At 59.8% G+C, this 19236-nt stretch overlaps 7 protein-coding genes across 7 annotated transcripts; 3 read left to right on the top strand and 4 right to left on the bottom strand.

Annotated features, from left to right (window-relative positions):
* Window positions 1–93: 93 nt before the first annotated feature.
* SDRG_09826 (hypothetical protein) lies at window positions 94–1210 on the top strand. The gene is made up of 5 exons (XM_008615779.1): window positions 94–262; window positions 313–550; window positions 598–775; window positions 826–960; window positions 1032–1210. The coding sequence occupies exons 1-5, from the start codon at window positions 115–117 to the stop codon at window positions 1167–1169; spliced, it is 837 nt and encodes a 278-aa protein (XP_008614001.1). The 5' UTR covers window positions 94–114; the 3' UTR covers window positions 1170–1210.
* Window positions 1211–1219: 9 nt separating this feature from the next.
* SDRG_09825 (hypothetical protein) lies at window positions 1220–2174 on the bottom strand (the record flags this gene model as incomplete). The annotated part of the gene is made up of 3 exons (XM_008615778.1): window positions 1220–1395; window positions 1453–1514; window positions 1564–2174. 3 exons carry the CDS (start codon window positions 2172–2174, stop codon window positions 1220–1222), a joined length of 849 nt encoding a protein of 282 aa, XP_008614000.1.
* A 1544-nt stretch (window positions 2175–3718) lies between these two features.
* SDRG_09824 (CAMK/CAMK1 protein kinase) lies at window positions 3719–6191 on the top strand. The gene has a single exon (XM_008615777.1). It carries the CDS (start codon window positions 3830–3832, stop codon window positions 6122–6124), a length of 2295 nt encoding a protein of 764 aa, XP_008613999.1. The 5' UTR covers window positions 3719–3829; the 3' UTR covers window positions 6125–6191.
* A 493-nt stretch (window positions 6192–6684) lies between these two features.
* SDRG_09823 (hypothetical protein) lies at window positions 6685–7645 on the bottom strand (the record flags this gene model as incomplete). The annotated part of the gene is made up of 3 exons (XM_008615776.1): window positions 6685–6813; window positions 6861–6866; window positions 6923–7645. 3 exons carry the CDS (start codon window positions 7643–7645, stop codon window positions 6685–6687), a joined length of 858 nt encoding a protein of 285 aa, XP_008613998.1.
* Window positions 7646–8389: 744 nt separating this feature from the next.
* On the bottom strand, window positions 8390–9851 carry SDRG_09822 (hypothetical protein; the record flags this gene model as incomplete). Its single annotated transcript, XM_008615775.1, has 6 exons — window positions 8390–8685; window positions 8769–8978; window positions 9182–9217; window positions 9276–9454; window positions 9505–9726; window positions 9776–9851. 6 exons carry the CDS (start codon window positions 9849–9851, stop codon window positions 8476–8478), a joined length of 933 nt encoding a protein of 310 aa, XP_008613997.1. The 3' UTR covers window positions 8390–8475.
* A 65-nt stretch (window positions 9852–9916) lies between these two features.
* SDRG_09821 (hypothetical protein) lies at window positions 9917–12535 on the top strand (the record flags this gene model as incomplete). The annotated part of the gene is made up of 12 exons (XM_008615774.1): window positions 9917–9995; window positions 10039–10202; window positions 10256–10346; window positions 10395–10474; window positions 10521–10678; window positions 10730–10820; window positions 10864–11055; window positions 11106–11303; window positions 11347–11533; window positions 11586–12229; window positions 12281–12367; window positions 12416–12535. The coding sequence occupies 12 exons, from the start codon at window positions 9917–9919 to the stop codon at window positions 12533–12535; spliced, it is 2091 nt and encodes a 696-aa protein (XP_008613996.1).
* On the bottom strand, window positions 12533–17373 carry SDRG_09820 (hypothetical protein). Its single transcript, XM_008615773.1, has 2 exons — window positions 16391–17373; window positions 12533–16342 (listed from the first exon to the last, which is right to left on the bottom strand). The coding sequence occupies exons 1-2, from the start codon at window positions 16916–16918 to the stop codon at window positions 12590–12592; spliced, it is 4281 nt and encodes a 1426-aa protein (XP_008613995.1). The 5' UTR covers window positions 16919–17373; the 3' UTR covers window positions 12533–12589.
* Between the last annotated feature and the right edge of the window lie 1863 nt (window positions 17374–19236).

Raw genomic sequence — 19236 nt, 5'->3', positions numbered from 1 at the left:
GGAGGACCTGCTGCCTTTTTATGCATATAAACTCCAAGTACGTAAAATGTGGTCGTCTCGTATATGATTGGCTACAACATGGACGAATCACAGCGCGAATAAAAATCGCTCGCCATGCCGCTCGTCACGCTCTGCGGGCTGCCCGGCGCCGGCAAGACGTGGTTTGCGTCGCAGCTCCACGACCACTTTGTGAGCCTCGGCAAGGACGTCGTGCGCCTTAGCTACGACAGCGAGCACCTCATTCGCGCCGACGCCTACCGCGGTTCGTCGCATACAGCGTCTACCTGCTCTGCTAACGCCTCCGCACTGTAGATGCTAGGGCAGAGAAGACGACGCGGAGTACGATGAAGAGCCGCGTCGATGTGCACTTGAGCGCAGACAAGATTGTCATTTTGGACACGCTCAACTACATTAAGGGCTGTCGCTACGAGCTCTTTTGCCTTGCCAAGGAGCTCTCCACCACGCACTGCGTCGTGTACGTCGACACGCCGGTGGCCTTGGCCTCTGCTCGCAACGCGGAGCGTGCTGGCGACAGCTTCCCGCCCGAGTCGTACGTGGCGCTAGGATTTCAAACTTGGCAAGCACAATTGCCGATAGCATCGAGGCCATTGCCATGCGGTTTGAAGTGCCCAACGCCAAGAACCGGTGGGACGCGCCACTGCTGCGCATGACGCCCGAAAGCCTCTGCGCGACCACAGTTGCCGATCGCCTGCGTGACGTGGAGGATGCGGTCTTGCACGGAAAGGTCATCAAGGCCGGTATCGCCACGATCGCGGTACGTAGCAGCCGATACGTCAAGGGTCTCGGAGCGACATTGCTGCGTAGAAGCCCATCGTCGAGACCACGTTTGTACAGGAGCTCGATCGAGTGACTGCTGCCATTGTCGATGTGCTCATCGTCCACCAGCGCGAGTTCCAGGACCTTGTCGACGCACTCCGCGTCCCGCACGCGTCCAAACCGATATCCTTTTTGCCCATGGCTCGTGTCTCTCTGGGGTTCTGAAGCACAAGCGTCCTTGACCACGAAGTTACGTGCAGGTGGGCCGCGCAATGCCAACGGCCGAGTTGCGTCGCCACCGGCGCCAATTCACCAAGATGGCGACGCTGCACCCGTTCCCGAGCGCCGACATTGGCAACCGCTTCGTCGAGTACCTCCAAAGCCAGGCCTAACTCGAAATGACTTTTGTTTTTGGCGGGAAGCTGAATGCATCGTTCTTGAATTACTTTTGGCGCGAAAGCTCGTTCAAGTCGTGCTGTTCGACCAAGCGGGTCAGTCGTCCAATTTCGGTCGCAAAGGAGGCCACCAGCGTGCTCCAGCTGGCGACAACAAAGCCTTCGTACACGGCCGGCCCTAATAGTTTGCTGCTGCTGCTTGTGACCAACGCCGTGACGACATCTAAATACAACAAGAAGATCCGGTGAGAACCCGCATTACCACGAGATGCGACGGTACAGGCGACGGACGCCATCGCGCTCAGTACAATAGCGTACTCGCCGATCGCGATGCCGCGAAGGCTACACATTTTGCATGCGTAAATACGTGCGCGTCACAGGAAGGCGTCACCGTCGGTGTCGCTCGCTCACGTCCTTGGTCCGATGCAAGACAAAAGCTGTGCGGCGCGCGTGCTGCATGAGAAGCAGCGTCGCCCACGTTGTGAGAAAGCTTGTGGTGGAGAGGAGGGAGACGCCGGCGGGATGGCCCTGCGTATCGTGGATGGCAACGACGACGAGCAAGATGGCGGTGAGCGCGCCACCGAGCAGCACGCTAATTACCATTCGCCGGTGCGTCGGCGGCAGCGACAAGTGCAGAAACCATGCAAAGAGGGCGGCTGTCGTCAGGAAGAGCACGCTCACGACAACGGTGCCAACGAGGTAGGTATACAGTTGCGGCCGGTGGCGCGCGGCCACGCCGAGTGTTGGGTACGCTGCAGAGCAGTCGATGTGCGGGTGGTGGCAGCCCCATAGAACTGTGACGACGTCGGTCGGGATCGCGACCACAGCGACGAGGATCGGTGCCCACGCCAGCGAATCGAGCGCAGCCGAATGCTTGCTCGTGCCGTCGTCATCGACTGCACTCTCGATGTCGCTGTCGTTGTCCGAGGTCGTGCTCGAGCCACAACTGCTGCTACTGCTGCTATTGGAGGTGCGAATGTCGATACACTGGTCGGCGTCCATGATCGTGGTTTCAGCGACCGCTCAAGATCGCTCGTCGTCGCGGTCGCTGACAGGCTAGAATCCACGCTGCATTACTGCTCTCACTGGCGCGCTTCTCGCACTGCACCAGATTCGCTTACCCAAGACGCAAGCGTCGCGACGTCTGGTCGGCGCTGCAAAGACAATGGCCATGTCCGACCCTCGCCGTGTCCCAAGCCCTCGTTTCTCTCTCGCGTGCGCCTTTTTTACACGGCACGTCGGGCAATCCTGAACCATGAGCCAGCCACTCGACCGCTTGCTCCTCGAGCATACGTGGCAGCACGGGCGCGTGTGATTACACGACAGCGCGCCGCCACCACCCGTGCGCAGCTTCAACCTTGGTTGAAGGTCGCGTCCACGGTGGATCCCAAGTCCAGGTGGCGCCAAGCGGGGATATGCGCGACCGACGATGCCGGCGAGGCCCACCTCATCCAACTCGGTCGAGCTACTCGTATGTGTGCGTGCAGAAGCCCAGCGTCCTTGCTGCGTGATTTGGCGCGGCTGTGGCTTGAAGGCGCGCTTGAAGTCTACCTTGAAGTACAACACGTGAGTAATGCCGCCTGAATCACTTGTGCGATCTTGGGAAAAAGAATCGGGGCCGCTGAAATCCACTCTTTCGTTGGCGACCAAAAGCCACCTAACACCAAGTACCAACTAGTGTCTGCGTGTCGGAAGAGAAAGCAGGCGTGGGGTGCCTCGAGTTGTCTGGCTCGCTGCGGTCGCCAGATCTGACCACTGCAACGCTTCCGCACACGCGAAGACGCTCCACCTCGGGAGATCGGCGCCAGGTGGTGCGCCAAAAGCCTATCAGATGGCCGCCGAGCGCCTGGGACAGTGCGCCACGTGGGGCGTCGTGACTCACGCCAGCTTCGAACGCGTGTGAGAAACTACGTCTCGCATTGGCAGCTTGAGCAAGCCAATCTGCTTGCGTTGTCGGAGCGAGTCGCCATGCCGCAAGCACATTCTGCTTGGGTGCATAGTCAGTGGCGTAAAATATTCAGTATGCAATATCTCGACTCTCGACGCTAATATGAAACGGGAGCGCAGCCAATATGTCGGGCGACCCGTGAAGAATGGTATTTTCCACACACGCACACGCAGTAGAAGGTCGTCAGCCGTGTACCTATGTAATCGCAGCAGCTACTTTGTGCTGAATAATAATTTCTGCAAAATTCAATGCAACATTGGACTCATACCGACGCATCGAATATTAATATTCGACCCGGTCGCCGCCCCACTGCAAGCGTGCATTTTTATTTCGCCACCCTTGCCAAGGATCTGGAGCAAGGTATACTGGCTTGTTTATGCGGAGAGCCAATTTTTCACGGATCGCGGTATATTAATATGCAGCGTGGAACTGTACTATTATTCGCGTGCACGTGGAATATTGGCGCAATTTAATGCAAGTCGGCGCGCCTTTTCGTATACGACGCACTGTGTTGGATTTAAATGAAGCGATGGAAAAGCACCTGAAAATAAAATCGTACTGGGTTCAAGAATCAGCCTCGGGGGTGCAATATTAATATGCAATATTTCGGAGACGTTAATTCCGGAAGAAGAGCGTAGAGGCAGCAACTCACTTGGCAACTTCCGACCGCCGGCCGACTTCCGTCTCGTCCTATACCTATCTATTGGCCATGCGCATGACGCCCGAGTCCGACATCAAGGTGTACGCCCGCCTCCCGAGCTACAACCCGTTCGTGGGCATGTTCCACCATGCGCCCAGCGCCGGCAACCGGGGCGCCGCCTACTTTGCCACTGATATCGTGGGCATGGCCGAGCTGGAAGAGCGCAAGAAGTTCCGCAACCACCCGCTCGTGGGCACCTTCCACGCCCTGCCAGGCTACTACGACCCGCTCCATGGCCTCAAACAGTTTCGCGCCTGGGATCCGCCCACGTCGGCCGAGACGGACGAGCCGTCAAGCTCAGCGAGCGACGGCGACGCGAGCGACGACCTGCGCGCGTCGATGCTCGAGATGCGTCCGTCGATCAACGGCAAGGAGTTTGTCGCGATCGACTTGGATGCGGAGACGAACGAAGCGGTTGCGGGTGCGGCGCCGCTCCGCCGAAGGGCGCTGCGCGTCGAGGTCCCGAGCAATGTGTGCTTTCACTACCCGTACCATGAGGCTCCGGCCGCCATGGTCCACCACCAACGCACACGCTGCATGAGTGACTCAGACACATACGCGACGGCGGCGCTCTTTGCCGGCGCCAAGCGCAACCTCGATCAGCCCAAGACGCCGCCGAGCGAAGCCTCTGAGATTCCGCGCAAGAAGGCGCACCTCGAGTCGGCGCGCAAGGCCACAGAGGCTACCATCGCCGTGGTCGCCGCCACGACGGCGCCGCCGACAACGACGACAACAACGACGACCGTGTACATGAACAAGGGCCGCTGCCGCTCCAACACGGCCATGGCCCGGTTGCACTCGGACACGGAGAGCCGGACTTCGACCGTCGACGACGAAGACGACCTGAGCCTGCCGACGTCGCCGATCCTGAAGCGCGGGTCCTTCTCCGAGTCGGACTCGCTCATGGTCAAGTCACCGACGGCCGCCAAGACGATGATGAACCTGCTCGAGCCGATCGTGATGCCGTCGCCCAACGAGATTGTCGATGGCTACGTCTCAACTGGCAAGGGCATCTACCGCAAGTGCGGTTTCCTCTCCAAGAGTACATCGGACAAGTTTGACGTCACGAGCCCTCGTATGACGAGCACGACGCCGCCGGCGCACCACCACAGCAACCACACGACGACGACGGTGCTTCCGCGGCCCGTGCACCGCCGCCAGCGCAGCTGCCCGCCGCCGGCCGACCCGGTGCCCGAGCAGCACCACAACCCCGAATACGTCCAGGGCGCGCCCCGCCTGCCCAGCAACCCGTTCGTGGCCCGTCGCCTTTGCGATGACGAGGAGAACCAGCTCCGACTCATGTCGATCAGCCGCAGCATTCCTCGCCAGCCCGACGATTTGCTCTTGCGCGAGCGACCCAAGGCGCCGACGCTCTTTCCGACGCTGACGATCAACCCGTTCTTCATTCATGAAAAGGCGGTCACGGAGCACTACGAACTGGTCGGCGAAGATCAACTTGGCGACGGCTCATACGCGGTCGTCAAGCCGGCGATTCGCCGCAACAACGGCGCCGAGGTCGCCATCAAGCAGATCCACAAGCGGTTCCTCGTGACCGAAGCCGCGCAGCAGGCCGTGCGCACCGAAGTCGAGATCCACCTGCGCCTCCAGCACCGCAACATTGTCCGTCTCCTCGAGGTGTACGAGACCGAAGCCTTCTTGTATCTTGTGATGGCCAAGGCCCGCCACGGCACGCTCAAGTCACTCTTGAACCGCCAGCGCCGGTTCCCGGAAGCGCTGGCCGCCAAGCTCGCCCACCAGATTGTGCGTGGCATCTTCTTTCTGCACGAGTCGGGGGTCGTGCACTGCGACATCAAGCCCGAGAACGTGCTCCTCACCGACTCGAAGGCGCCGTCCAACCAAGACTCGAACGACGAAGTCGTGAAGGACGTCAAGGCGTGTGAGCTCCAAGTCGAAATTTGCGACTTTGGCCTCTCGGTCAAGGTGCCGGATGTCCGCTTCTTCAAGCACACGGGCGACGTGCACAAGGTGCCGTTCACGGGCTTGACGGGCTCGGTGGGCTACATGGCGCCCGAGCTCTTCGAGTCGCAGCCGTACGGCAAGCCGATCGACCTCTGGAGCGTCGGCATCATGGTCTACGAGATGCTCACGGGTTTCCAGCCGTTCTACCCGCCGTCGGCGTGCATGAACGAGCCGGTCGAGTTTCAGCCGCGCGCCTGGAAGAAGTTTAGCCCCGAGGCCATGGACTTTGTCGTCCACCTCCTCGAGCGCGACCCGACCAAGCGCTTCACGGCCGAGCAGGCGCTGACGCACCCGTGGTTTGACACGGCGGTCTTTGCCCAGTAAGCTGTGGACGCTCTTAATTATTACCCAGCACCCTATTATTAATCACACCGTACTGTTTCCTGCACAACTTGTCTTTTCGAAATCGAGCGGCAGGTTCAAATGTCTTGCGAGGTGTGGACCAAAGACAATATGACCAAATTTCGAGAACTAGGACTTGAGAGTGGGTCCTCTGCAAAACGCGTATATACTTCGGCAGCCCCGGAACAAGGTTGACCAGCAATAACCGACAACGTTCGCTGCTGCTACATGAGACTGCCACGTCATTGCACTTGTGGCGACGTCGCAGGAGACGACCAGAACGATCTGATATGCTGGCCAGGCATCGAGTTGGTATCTCACGTGAATCCAGCTGAATCGGAAGTGAATCTGGCACTGCTGGATTCAGTGCAAGTGCCAGACAAGACGCCCACACGCTGTCCAGACGCCATGTTGCGGATGAGATGACGGTCGATGACCCAGTGTTATTTCGACAGACACTGCCATTTATGACATGTTGGAAATGGCTTGGACGACTACAAGAGAGCACTCGACGACTGGAACAGCCTGCACGATGCACACGGCTATGTAGCGTCGGGCGGCGTGGCCTTGAAGCGTTTGGCGTGACTGCTACTGGCAACTGGAGAGGGCTTCTTGGCGTCGCCGTGCCACTGGAAGAAGTTGCAACGGCCTTTGATGTCCCCCGGGGCACCCTACGCGAGCGAGCATCCGTCATGGCCATGTTGGTACGACGACGCACCTCGGGCTTGGCACAAGTGAAGAATTTCCGACCAAAGTTTTCGTTGCGCTTGAGCACGGTACGCAGCCTTGCCATACGTCGCAGCTCGTGAGCTTATTTGTACTCACGAGCCGGCTATCGCATAGAATGTAGTCGAGACGCACGCCGTAGTTGGTCTCGCGCGCCCCCGTGAGCGCACGCCAGCACGTATACGCCTTCTCTCGCGTCGGGTGCAATTGCCGAAAGGCGTCCGTGAGGTCCTGCGTCGCTAAGAGCGTGTCGAGCCACGCCGTCACGTCGCTTGGCTCGTACGCGTCACAGTCATCCAGGGGTTTGTGAATGACATTGAGGTCGCCGACAAGGATCAGCGGCTTGCCCACGTGCGCTGCTTTGGTGGCCGCAACGTAGCCGAGAAGGAACTCGTGGAAGGCGAGCTTGCGCTCGAGATGCCCGCCGTGCGCCGGACAGTACACGTTGATGAGCACAAACGTTGTGTGCTCGGTCAACACGATGCGCCCTTCGTGGAACGGGCAGGCGCTGGTCTCGGCGCCTACTGTGGCGAGGCGCCCGTGCCGGACGAGCGTCGCGACGCCCGAGTAGCCCTTCTTGTGCTTGGCAAAGCTGTAGAAGGCGTCGTAGCCGGGCGGGCACGCCAGCTCGGACGTCATCTCGGCGCGCGTGAGCTTGGTCTCTTGGAAGCAGAGGACATCGGCGTCGCAGGCGTCGAGGAACCCGGCGAACGACTGCCCCGGCGTCTTGCCGAGGTTGGCGCGGAGGCCATTGATGTTCCAGCACAGCAGCTTCATGGCTCTGCCGCGATTGGTGCAAACGTTTGCATTTTATCCAATCCACATCGATAGGGAGCAGTTGCCTGCCGAAATGATCGAGTGCTGAAGTGGTTAGCAATGATGGGCTCGTTCACAACGGGTCTTAAAGAGCTCGCGTATATCTGCATGCACAGTATAGCGCACGGTCATATAGCCTACGAATGTGCGCTCTGGCTGCGAGCCAGCAATCTCGAGTGCCTGAGCAAGGTCGGACATGAATTGTCCAGTTCTTTGCTGGTGTTTGATTCTCTGAAGGTGAGCCCTGGCAGATGTTTGCTCTTGCACTGTCGCTGCATGCGCTTGCGCAGGTCGCACAGCAAGATTCGCGAACTTCGCGCGCCGAATTCTTGTGGACACGAGCTATGCCCACGTCCCCGCTTCGCGCTCGTCGTGCTCGTCGTTGCTTCTGATTTTGACGACGTGATGGGTGCCTGATCCAATCGTCGGACAAGGTCCATGACACGATGTTGTCATGCTCTCACCTGCCGTGCTCAGAACGCGGAAGCGCACATGGTGGCGATGTCGAACCGCCGTGACGTGGCACGGCGAGACGACGTTCATGTCGCAATACTCTTGAGCCCTGGTTGCTTGCTGATACTACGTAAAAGTGGATAGCGGGATGCTCCTGAAGCGGTGAAATCATGCCAATACAAGCGTGTCTTAGAGTCAGTAGACACATTTGCATGTCAAATTTCAAGGAAATAGATAGACTTATATTGGCCAAAACACTACTCGCAGAGCAATCAAACACACAGATGGAGTGCGCGTCGTCCCGGTTTCGAGGGCTTGCGCGGCAAGGGCTTGTGCGGCTATCGCTTGCGCTTCTTTGCGAGCAGGTGCGTGAGCTGCGCCTTGAGCTCGTCGTCATGGACCAATGCGATCGCGTCCGTCGTCTTGAGATGACCAATGGTGAGAACCAAGGCCCAGTTAACAACCTCGTCAGCCATCAGTAACGTCGTAGCACGCGCTGCCGCGCCCGGCGCCAGCTGGATCGTTTGGTTGGCCTTGGTACGTGAGCTCTGGCGTGATGAGCTGGAGAATTATCGAGCAGTGGCGGTCGGGCAGCGCGACGAGGTCCAGAAGAAAGAGGCGCACGAAAGACCACCCAGTCGTCGTCCCAGGACGCGCCGTGCTTGACCAAAAGCTGCAGGACGCCAAGGATGACGGAATCGTCGTGTACAAGTGGCGTCGAGGTCGGGAACGGGTAGCCGAGAGCGAGGAGATACTCTGCAACGTGCAGATGGCATCCTTCGAGCGCTTTTTGAACGACGACGTCCCGGGTGCAGCCTTCGTGTCGGTGGGCCAAGAGGAACTGAACGACGGGGAGATTGCCATGCGCCACTGCGTTATCGACGGAGTTGACGGTGCAGTCAAATGTAGTAATAAGGCTGTGCAGGTACTGCCATCTCGAGTTGAATGCACTCCTCGTAGTCGGTCCCGTCAAGGACATTGGCGGGGCAAGCCATCTTAGCAAGGGAATTCCCTTGCATCTTACAAACCTCACGCAAGCGATACCGACAGCGCCGCGAGGACATCGTCGTCCGATACCAACTAGCACCAAACATGTGTCTACACGGTGTACGACAAGTCGTCATTGTCGTCGTCGTACCTGGGCAAATGCGTCCGGAGAAAGGCCGCTTTGCGATGGCACGCTGTGAAAGGCGGCTGCGACGTCATTGTCGAGGACGTCGTCGATGGAGCCGTCTGGTCGCAAGCGCTGAAACGCACTCTTCATGTCGCTCGCCGACACGACACCGTCGGCGTCCACGTCGTAGAGATGAAAGAGGGCTAGAACAGCGTACAATATTGTATCCAACATCGCTGGTAACACATTGCACCCGAGCGCTTGGCCACCAATGACGTCTTGGTCGGGTGGAGGACCGTGAGAAGGCGCAAGAACGCGTCAAAGTCCAAGCGACCGTGACGCAGCAAGAGGGGTGCGAGCGCATGGCACTGAAACTCCGGCTCGTGCAAGAGCCGAGCCGCCACGATGGTCGAGTCGCTTCCTTGCAGCAGCCGCCGAAATCGGAGCTGGAGGCTTTGGATCTCCTTGGCCGAGACTACGCCCCAAGGTTCATTGCCATTTGCGATAGTGTAAGCCGTTCACACAGATGGATTCTGCAGCGAGCAGCGTCGGGTCACCGAGCTCGTTGGCGGCCGCTTGCTTGGGCGTACGTCGAAACATCAACACATGGTATCGCTGGCGTTTCAAACGAAACGAACGGTCGTCGTCGCAGCGACAGCGTGTGCATGGAGCACTGGCGCATTGGCACTTACTTGCGCATTCGGCCACCGCGCAAGCACACGACCAAGGCCTACACGCTTCCACGTACATTCCCGCGTTCGTGTCTTCCTCTTATACAAGTTGATAGGTGCACGGCCCCATGACCGAGTCCAAACGATCTTTTTTCCAATTCTACCGGTAGCACTCGACGCACGCAGCACGCTCAAGCAGCGAGACGTGCTCGAGTTCAAGTACGACCAAGTGTTTGACCATGACGTGCATCAGGACGTTGTCTTTGATGCAGTGTGCCGCGTACACCGCCCAACTCGTTCCTAGTTGGAATGACAAGTTGTCCATATGACTAGGATATCATTACAAGCGCAATGGAGGGCTACAACGGCACGATCCTCGCGTACGGCCAAACGGGCAGCGGCAAGACGTTCACCATCACAGGCGGTGGGCGAGTAATCACAATGACGAGGGCGTGCTGAGTGGTAGGGGTAGGCGAGAGCTACCACGACCGGGGCATGATTCCGCGCACGATTTCCGCGCTCTTTGATGCGTTCGAGACGCGCCGAGATACGGTATATATACATCCTACGAGTGGACACGACGTACGATGGGGAGTAGAGCTACCGGTGCTTTGTGTCGTACTTGGAGGTTTACAACGAAAACATTTACGACCTCTTGGACAAGGCCCACATGAACAAACCGATCGACGAGTGGACCAAAATTCACTTGCAACTCTCGGACGACGACGACGATGATGTGCATTTTCGAAATTTGGGGTTCGCCGTGGACACTATTGTCGTATAGTTTGCGACGTGTCTTTGATGTAGCGTCTACGAAGCCAACTCGGAAGAAGATGCACTCAACTTGCTCTTCTTGGGCAATGTGAACCGCGTGACGAGCGACACGCCGATGAATCAAGTGGCTCTTCTTTGATGGATTTGGCTTCTGATCCATGCAGTAGGCGTCGTCGCGTTCCCACTCGATTTTTACCATCTTGATCGAAGGCCGTCGGAAAGACTCGGAGGTCGTGCTCAACTCCAAGCTGCACATCGTCGATCTCGCGGGCTCGGAGCGCGTCTACAAGCGCGACGGCACCGAACGCATGCGCAACGAAGGCCGCTGCATCAACCTTTCTCTGCACCACCTGGAACAAGTATCGTGTATTGCGACGCCCATATTGCCCATCGATGCCTTGAAAATTAGGTGATTTTAGCCCTCCAGCAACGCAGCAGCAAAAAAACCAAGACACACATACCGTACCGCAACTCAATGTTGACGTCTGTGCTGCGTGGCAGCCTCGGCGGCAATTGCAAGTCCGTCTTTATCGGTACACTTAACCCCGAGGCTGAATACGTGGACGAGAGCATCTCGACCTGTCGCTTCATGCTGCGCTGCAGCGAGGTGCGAGTATGACACTTGACGCATTATAGAAGAGTATGACTAGGTCGCGGTCGACGTCCGCGCCAACCGCGACATGGACACGACCGCACTGATCGCACTTCTGCAACGCGAGAACGACCGACTGCAAGCAGAGCGCACGTCGCTTCAGGAGAACGTCGCGCATCAGATTGAGCTCAACGCACAACTGCACGCACAACTGACATCGGAAAAGGCACTGCGCCCATTGACCGGTGCGAATGTCTATTTGCACGCAACTTCAACTTCAACTTGCCCACCCTGTAGAAATTGAAAAAGACGTGTGCGAGAAGCTCGTGGAGCAATTCCTTGTCACCGAGACGGACCAAGACGACATTTTGCGAACGCTGCAGCACCTCGGGATGGCGCACGCCCTCGAGTGTCTTCGCCAGCTCAAGACGAGCATCATCTTTGCGTCCAACACGGCGGCCGAGGCGCAAGAGTCGCTGCTGGCGCAAGACGAGCGCATGAAGGACGTGGAAAATCGCCTTTTGGAGCAGCGCGCCGACGCCGACAAACTCAAGACGCACATCGTACAGCTCACGGCGCACATCAACGCGTTGCATGAAGCGTCCAGCAGCGTTGCCGAAGTCGACGACCCGCACGACGACGAAGACGATCTGTGCAGCGAGAGCGACGCCGAGAGTGAAAAAGTGGCGCCGACGACCGAGCCGCCCAAGCCCGTGCCGCGGGGCGAGAGCGCGTCGGATGCCATCAAGCGGCGCATGGAGCTCCTCAAGCAAGGTGCTATCTTCATCAAGCACGGACGACAAGGCAAGCCGCATGCGCGTTTTGTGTGGTGCTCGAACGACTTGCAATACTTGAGCTACCGACCGGTGGGGAGCCAAGGCCCTATGATTCAGATTTCAACGTCGTCACTGCACGCACTTGCATTTGGCCACAGCACCAAGGTAGTCGCTCGCTTTCGTTCGGACGGCAAAGACCATGAGCGCGTTGGCTAGGTCTTTCTGCGCAAGACGGACCGGTCGCGGAGTGAATTTTGTTTTTCCATCCTATACGATGACAAGAAGAGGTCCCTGGACCTCGAGGTGATGACATGACGTATTCTCCATCTCTCGTACTGACCCGCCTCGTAGGTCGACGAAGGGGACAGCGCGGATCGCAACCGACTCCGGTGCTGCGAGTGGACCGAAGCACTGCAGTTCCTCATCAAGTGGAAGTCAGCGCAGCGCAGCCAGCCAGTAGCAAAACAGTAGCAGCGTGTACAAACATTTACATTCGCACGTTAGTGTTGTATGACGTTGACAAAGCTACGCGGCCTGCAGATGCTTGAGAAGCTCAATCTGAAAGCAGAGCAGCAAGAGCTCGTCCTTCATCGCGACTTGCATTTGTGGCGCCGGCGGTCGCGCGATTGCGGGCGCAACAGCGCTGTGGTGCTTGCGTTCCTGGCGCGCCCGCAGCTTTTTCGAGCGCTTCCCGTACTGAAGGGAAGGACTCTCGGTTGCCTTTGGTGGTGCGTGAACCGTGAGTGGACGCTCGACCTTCGGTGGCGCCGCAGCCGCCGACACCAACGTCGACAACTCCATGTCACCGATGCTATCGTGGTCCACTGCAGGACCAGCATCAATGTGGCCAGTCGCAGATGCCGCGACCGTCTGTTGCCTCTCTGACGGGCCAGCCGGGGCGTTACCTCCGCGGTCCGGCGCGTGCACTGGAGATGAGGCGTCCTCTGCAGCGTCGGTGTCGGTGCCAATGGTACCCCGCTTCTTCTTCTTGGAGCGATGGCGACGCCGGGTGGTCTCTTCGGCAGATACCGCCGCTTCGTCAGTGGCGTTGCCCAGCGCTCGAGCAAGGTCAGGGGCCAGGTTGGCACCAGACGCTGCGCTGTTCTGTGCGTATGGTGATGTTGGGTGCAGCACACGCTTGGCGAAAGCTTCCTCAGCCATACTCGCCGACCACGGCTCGGCGAACGTCAAAGCGACGGGGGACACTGGTGTTGGCGTCCAGGATCCTTGACTCGGTGGTACTGCCGTGGTAGCTGGCGCCGTCATCAAGGCTGTCGCTAGACGACTGCTGTAGACGGTGGTTGCTGTGTCGGATTTGTCGAGCAACGCGGGACCGACCATGGCGGCTGGCAACCGCATATGTTCCGCGTGGGGCTCCTTTGCCATCGTGGACAATGGTCTCGGTGCCACCAAGGTCGCCGATGCCTTGTCGAAGTTGACGCCTTGGACTGCCGACGCTGATCGCTGAACCTGCTCACCGGCGTCTGCAGTAGACGAAAGGTCGCGCGTGACCTCAGGCGCAATAGTGATGACGTAGCTGTTGGCTGCATCGTGGTCCGTTCGGCTTCTTGGTGGCGTCGACTCGATGTCTTGAGCGTCGAGCGCCGTTGATACTGGGTGTCCTTGGACGGCAGCACTCTGTGGACGGCTGTCGATGCGCTGGTCGCTCGTCGTCGTTGCTGCCGTTGTAGACTTTGGCGCCACAGCGGCGTGACTGTCGACGTCAGTCGCTGGCATCGCGATGATCCAGTCGTCGCTTGCGCTGGTCGACAGCTCGGGCGTTCTTGTCGTTGCGGGCGCCAAAGCACGTGGAGCAGGCGTGCCCGGTAGGCTTGCGAGAAAGCTACTCTGAGAGGACGCAGCTTGGCTCTTGTTCGAGTCACCATGGCTGCGAACGGGCTCAGCGTTGCCACGAAGGGAGGCGTCGGGGCTACCGGCAATGGCGTCGTGGTTCTCGATTTCGTCGTTGCCATTTCTATCCGTGAGGTCGCTTGCAATCCCACAAGCCTCCTCAAATCTGGTGCCACGATTTTGGGGTGGCACAGACGCCGAAAGCAGAGGCGGCAGCGCGTCGTCGTGTCGTTGGGGCGAGCGGTCTTGGTTGGTCGAGACGGCGTTGTCAATGTAGTCTTGTTCCTGCTTGATCAAAGCACTGCATATGTTGCCGTGGCTACTGGAGACGTCGCGATTGATAGCGTCCATGTCGCCGAGGCTATGGCTTCTGCCCCGCGGCGTGGCCTCCTCGGACGACGAGACATCGGAGCTTCTCCATAGGAGCTCGTCTTGCGTCGACGGACTACTGGCCGACAAGTCGTGGATAGCTTCTTCTTCGACCCACTGCACAGCACCGACGGTGCTTTCTTGACGAACCCACTGAATGGCCGATGGCGTCGACGCAACCGTCGTTGTCGGCGCATCGCTGGAGCTCGACACGAGCGAAGCACGGCGCGACAGTCGCTCGACCACTGCGATGGCGGCGTCTTCTTCGGAAATCGGGGACAACGCGGCGTTGTCGTCGGCCACGACCCACGTCGCACTGCCGTCGGAGCTCCGTCGACGCACCCACGGCAGCGGCGTATCGTTACCGAGAGGACTGTGCACCGGTGCCGCCTCCAGATGGACCTCCGCAGTTGCCACATCGTCTTTATCGATTCGAGTGACACCGACATTGGCCACTGGCGTTGGTGCCACTCGTAATGATCGGTCGCGCGCTCCAGTGGTAGGTACCAGCACAGTGACAACGTTGTCGCTACTCGCCTCGTCCGACGTCGTCTTGTCAAGCTCTGCTGACGCTGTGGCGCCCAGAAGTGGTGTCGCGGCTTCGTCCGTCGCTGCATTTGCATCAAGCATGAGCGCATACAGCAACAGCATCGTGTGCACGAGCTCGCCAGTGAGACGTGCGACCCAGAGACCGAGGACGCCCAGTTGCAGCCCAATGCCAAGCCCGAGACCGAGCGGGACTTGAATCAGCCACGTATCCACGTTGGCAGCGAATGGAAGCATCGTGGTCTTCTCCAGCGTGGTGAGGCCGGCGGCAAAGACGAGACGGACACTGCTTAGCGCCATGCACGCGGCTAGGTACGGAAGCGCGTCGACGCAGAACTGATGGACAATGGCGTCGGCCGTCCACAAGCTCAAAAGCGGTGCTCCGTACTTGAAGACGATCGTGGCAAAGAGGCACCCGAGCGCGCCGCCATACACCGCACCGACAAAGAGCACGTGCCGGGCGCGCGCGACATCCTGTCGGCGCAAGTGCAGCTGCATGCGCTCGGCCGTTGTCGCCGCCGCGCCCCGCAGAAACGCAAGCACGAGCAGGAAGAAGCAGACCGTGACGACCCATGCCGCCGCCTGCTGCGACCCAGCGTCCATCACATCGCCTTCGTCCAAGCGTCGGGTAGAGGTCGCTGGGGTGTACGCCGATGCGGCGCCAAAAATGGTCAGTACGACACTCTGCAGGCACGACGGGATCCCCGCGGGCACGGCCATCACCCAGAGGACCCGAAGTCGGCCAAGGCTGTAGTTGGACCGGCGCCATGCGAGGCCGCCAAACCCGACGCAGCACCCGCCGTAGGCGACACGCAGTAGCAGTAGCAGCACGAGCGCGGCCATCGTTGCGTACGGCGACCCGTCAAAGCCAAACCCGGGCCATTTCTGGTAGCCAAAGACGAGTAAAAAGTGCAGTGCGATCGTTGTTGCACACGCCAGCGTCGCCATGACGGCGACCGGTACGACGACCCGTCGCGCGATGAGATACTGCATGAGCACGGTCGACGCCAGAAGCGGGAGGATACTTGGCGAGATGAGCGTCGCGTACTGCTTGGCAAATGCGCGCGTGATCGGGTGCAGCATCGTGCCGCCAACGAAAAAGTCGACGTGAAAGTAGTAGCATGTGAGGAGCGGCGTCGCCAGGAGCGCTACGACGAGCGCCGACTGAAGCCAAAACCCTTTGGCAAACAAGAGGCGCCAGCCACCGACGCCCGAGAGCAGGAACGACAGCGGCACGTAGATCCAAAAGCGCGCAAGACCGGCGCCCGCGAGCTGCCGCGTCCCGAGATGACCGAGGAACATGAGCTCCGTGTCGGCCGTCAACTGCGCAGATACAAGCTGCATCGAGTGCAGCAGCATCGAGCAGAGAAAGCAACACCACTCGCGCCCTTTGGTGCCGACGTCGCCTGTATCGAGCGCGTCATTGGTCTCGTTGGCGTCGTTGTGGAGGAGCGACGATAGCTCGACGATGGCGCCGTAGCCGCCACCGGCGCTGGACGACGGCAGCGAACGCTATACATTGGGTGAGGAGCTGTTGATACTTGCGATGAGAGAGCGTACCAAAGACGTGGAAGACCCGTCGCGAAGCCGCCGGGAGGAATGAGAAAGAAGCAGAGCGCGGGACGACGATCGCCCGCTGCGGTTGGCATCCGCATCGTCCACAACGTTCGACGACCAAAGCGGCTCATGCGACGCATCACGAGTGCCCGACCAAGCCTCGCCGTGATCTGCAATGAAGCGGCGGCTAGAGACTAAATCCTTCGCCGAAGGCCACGATAGCGCCACCGACGCAGCGACAGTAGCATCCACGGCGCCATACGCTTGGGCGAGGGTGCCTGTGACGAGACTTGATTTCACGTTGGCGCTACGGCGTGGAGAGATAACTTTGGACGTCGATGGCACTGACGCCGTCGGCATGCGTCGGATGGGCTGATCGCCGTCGGCGACGTCCGTATCGACACCGTAGCCGCGGTTGGTCGATGTCAACGACGAGGAAGCTGCGCGGTAGTACGCTGGGACCTGTTGCTTGTACGGACTCTGCCGACTATACTCGTCGATATCGGCGTCCGCGCTACCAACGGCATTCATGATGACGCGCTCGTCTTGTCGATTACGAGTGTCGTCGTTGGTGCGGCCCGCGCTGTCGTGTTGGAGCTGTGTGTAGCTATCTTCGCGAGAGACACTTTGACTTCTTGACGAGCGACGAGCGTTGGGAGCGGTCGCGGCAGCAGCCACGGCTTCGGCGATCTCGCCACCGATCGTAGACACCAGCGGGCCGTCAGGAGCGTCTTGGGCCTTGCTTAGCCCGTCACGGCCGGTCTTTTCCTTCACATAGGCTTTCTGGACGTCGACCCAGTCGTGACCATCGTCGTCCACGAGAAATGACACGCGTAGGCGGTTCGCGGACGTCTTGAGTCCTTCGCTCGTGACGTCATTACCCTCGGTCGTCACACGGTACTGGGCACCGGACGCTGTGTCCTCAACGGAAGCATGATGGGCTACGGTCTGCACGGCATTGCTGGGACCGTTGTCCGAGATAGACGACTGCAACCGGAGCAAGTTGCCGAGCGCATCTTCAAGGTGCTAGGCAGAGCGCTCGATAACTGCCTCATATGAAGCGGACGACAGCGTACCGTGGCCAATACCGGGCGTGGCGGACTGCCGTAGCTGCGACGGCGATACGGTAGCTGTGGTTGCTAGTGCAAGGAGTGAAAAGGCGAATTGCTACAAGGTGCGTACTTCGTAGACGTCGGTTGCCAGCCACGCGGTTGATTCCTCGTGGTCGCGCGGGGATGAGGACCTTGCACCCGACGACTGCCGACGCGACCGCTACCACACAACCGCTTGAGCTCCAAGGATGCTTCGACCAAGAGATACCATAAATGGCGGGTCGTCGTCGACGAGCGACTGCCGGCGCGAGTGTTGCAATGACTGGATGCGTTTGGACGCCATGCGAATGAACGATCCTCGGCGCGACGTCGGTGCCGACCCGTCGTCAAGCGAGGCTTGGGATGGCGCCCGGCTAATCGCCATCGGCGGTGTGCGAGCTACCCGTGGCGACGGCGGCTCTGGCGTTGACGGCGTTGGCGGTTGCAAAGGCGCGCGCACCGTCGGTGCCGACGCGGAGCAAAGACCACAGCACAACCAGTGGTTGCCACACGATGTCGCGTGCGTGTCGTCATCAAGGAGAGCGAAGCGGCGACTCGAGCCTGAAATCCCGGCCGTGTTGGCGACCGAGCTACGCCGACGTTCTTCGGTTGCACGACCACCGCTGCCGCGTTTGTCGACGTCGGCTGCCATGGTACCCGTTGGCCTGTTGAAGGTCGGCAACGCGTTGAAATCGAAGACATCGGAACCATTGCCTGAGTGAGGGCCCGCGTCGTGTCGACTCTGCCCACAGCTCAGTCGTCGGACGTCGCTGGGTACACGCTGCGACCGCTGGTTCGGATGACGTGTCGGTGCGTGCGACGTACTCACGCCAAGGCCGCAGAACGCATCCAGGCAGCACGTCGGCGCGCTGTCAACGTCCAGGTCAAAGGTATTGTACCGAGAAGAGGCGCGCACGTCATTGCCAAGGCGGTTGTTCCTGCCCGAAGCAGACACTGCGCCGTCGGTGGCCAAAGACATTATACCGAGAGTCGACGCTCGTCCAACGCCACAAGCATCACTGCGGGACAGTGTCGTGGCCGCGCCTGAACTGGATGACTGCACACCAGCAACGGCATACGAGCTGGACGGAGCTGAGAACTGCCGTGTCTGCCGGGACACCTCGATGCCGTCGGTGTCGGTGCCATTACAGCACCAACTCGTCGTTGTCGCCGACGTAGCAGCGTTTCGCTCCAGCGCACGTCCTCGGAGACTGCGGTGATGGTCGTCCGCGTCGTGTCCGATGTTGCGCATATCGAGGGTCGCAGATGACGCGCTGCGTCCGGCACCTGCAGTTGGTGATCGCTCGGCGTCCACGTCAGTTGGACGTGCGTTGGACGTACGGTGTCGTCGGCGTTCTTGATCAGTGTGCTCTTCGCGACGACGGGCAACAACATCGTCGCTGGTGCCACCGCACCAGCCCTGCGACGCCGCATCGTGCGTTGGCGGCTGGACTATCATGCGGCGCGACGGTTCACGCGAGCTCGGACGCAGCGGCGCGACATCCGGTGCCGTCCTGCAACCCGCTTCGTCGCTACGCATGTGCTGCGCTCGGTCAACGACGGGTGCGGTGGTCTCGACGTCCGACGAGGCCACTCTCGCCGTCGTCGGGATGCTTGCAAAATCTGTGTGCGCGTCGACGCCCCGCGAGAGCATTGTGGAAGCACTGCCATTCGTGCGTCTCAACGGCGAGCCCTCGGATGACGCACCACAGCAGAGCCACAAAGCGCTGCAATGGTCGTCCGCCGTTTGTCGATTGC

The sequence above is a fragment of the Saprolegnia diclina genome (genome assembly GCF_000281045.1).
Source record: "Saprolegnia diclina VS20 unplaced genomic scaffold supercont1.32, whole genome shotgun sequence".
Taxonomy (NCBI): Eukaryota; Oomycota; class Saprolegniomycetes; order Saprolegniales; family Saprolegniaceae; genus Saprolegnia; species Saprolegnia diclina.
The sequence above is the reverse complement of the archived record's forward strand: the minus strand, read 5'-3'. Positions and strand labels throughout refer to the sequence as shown.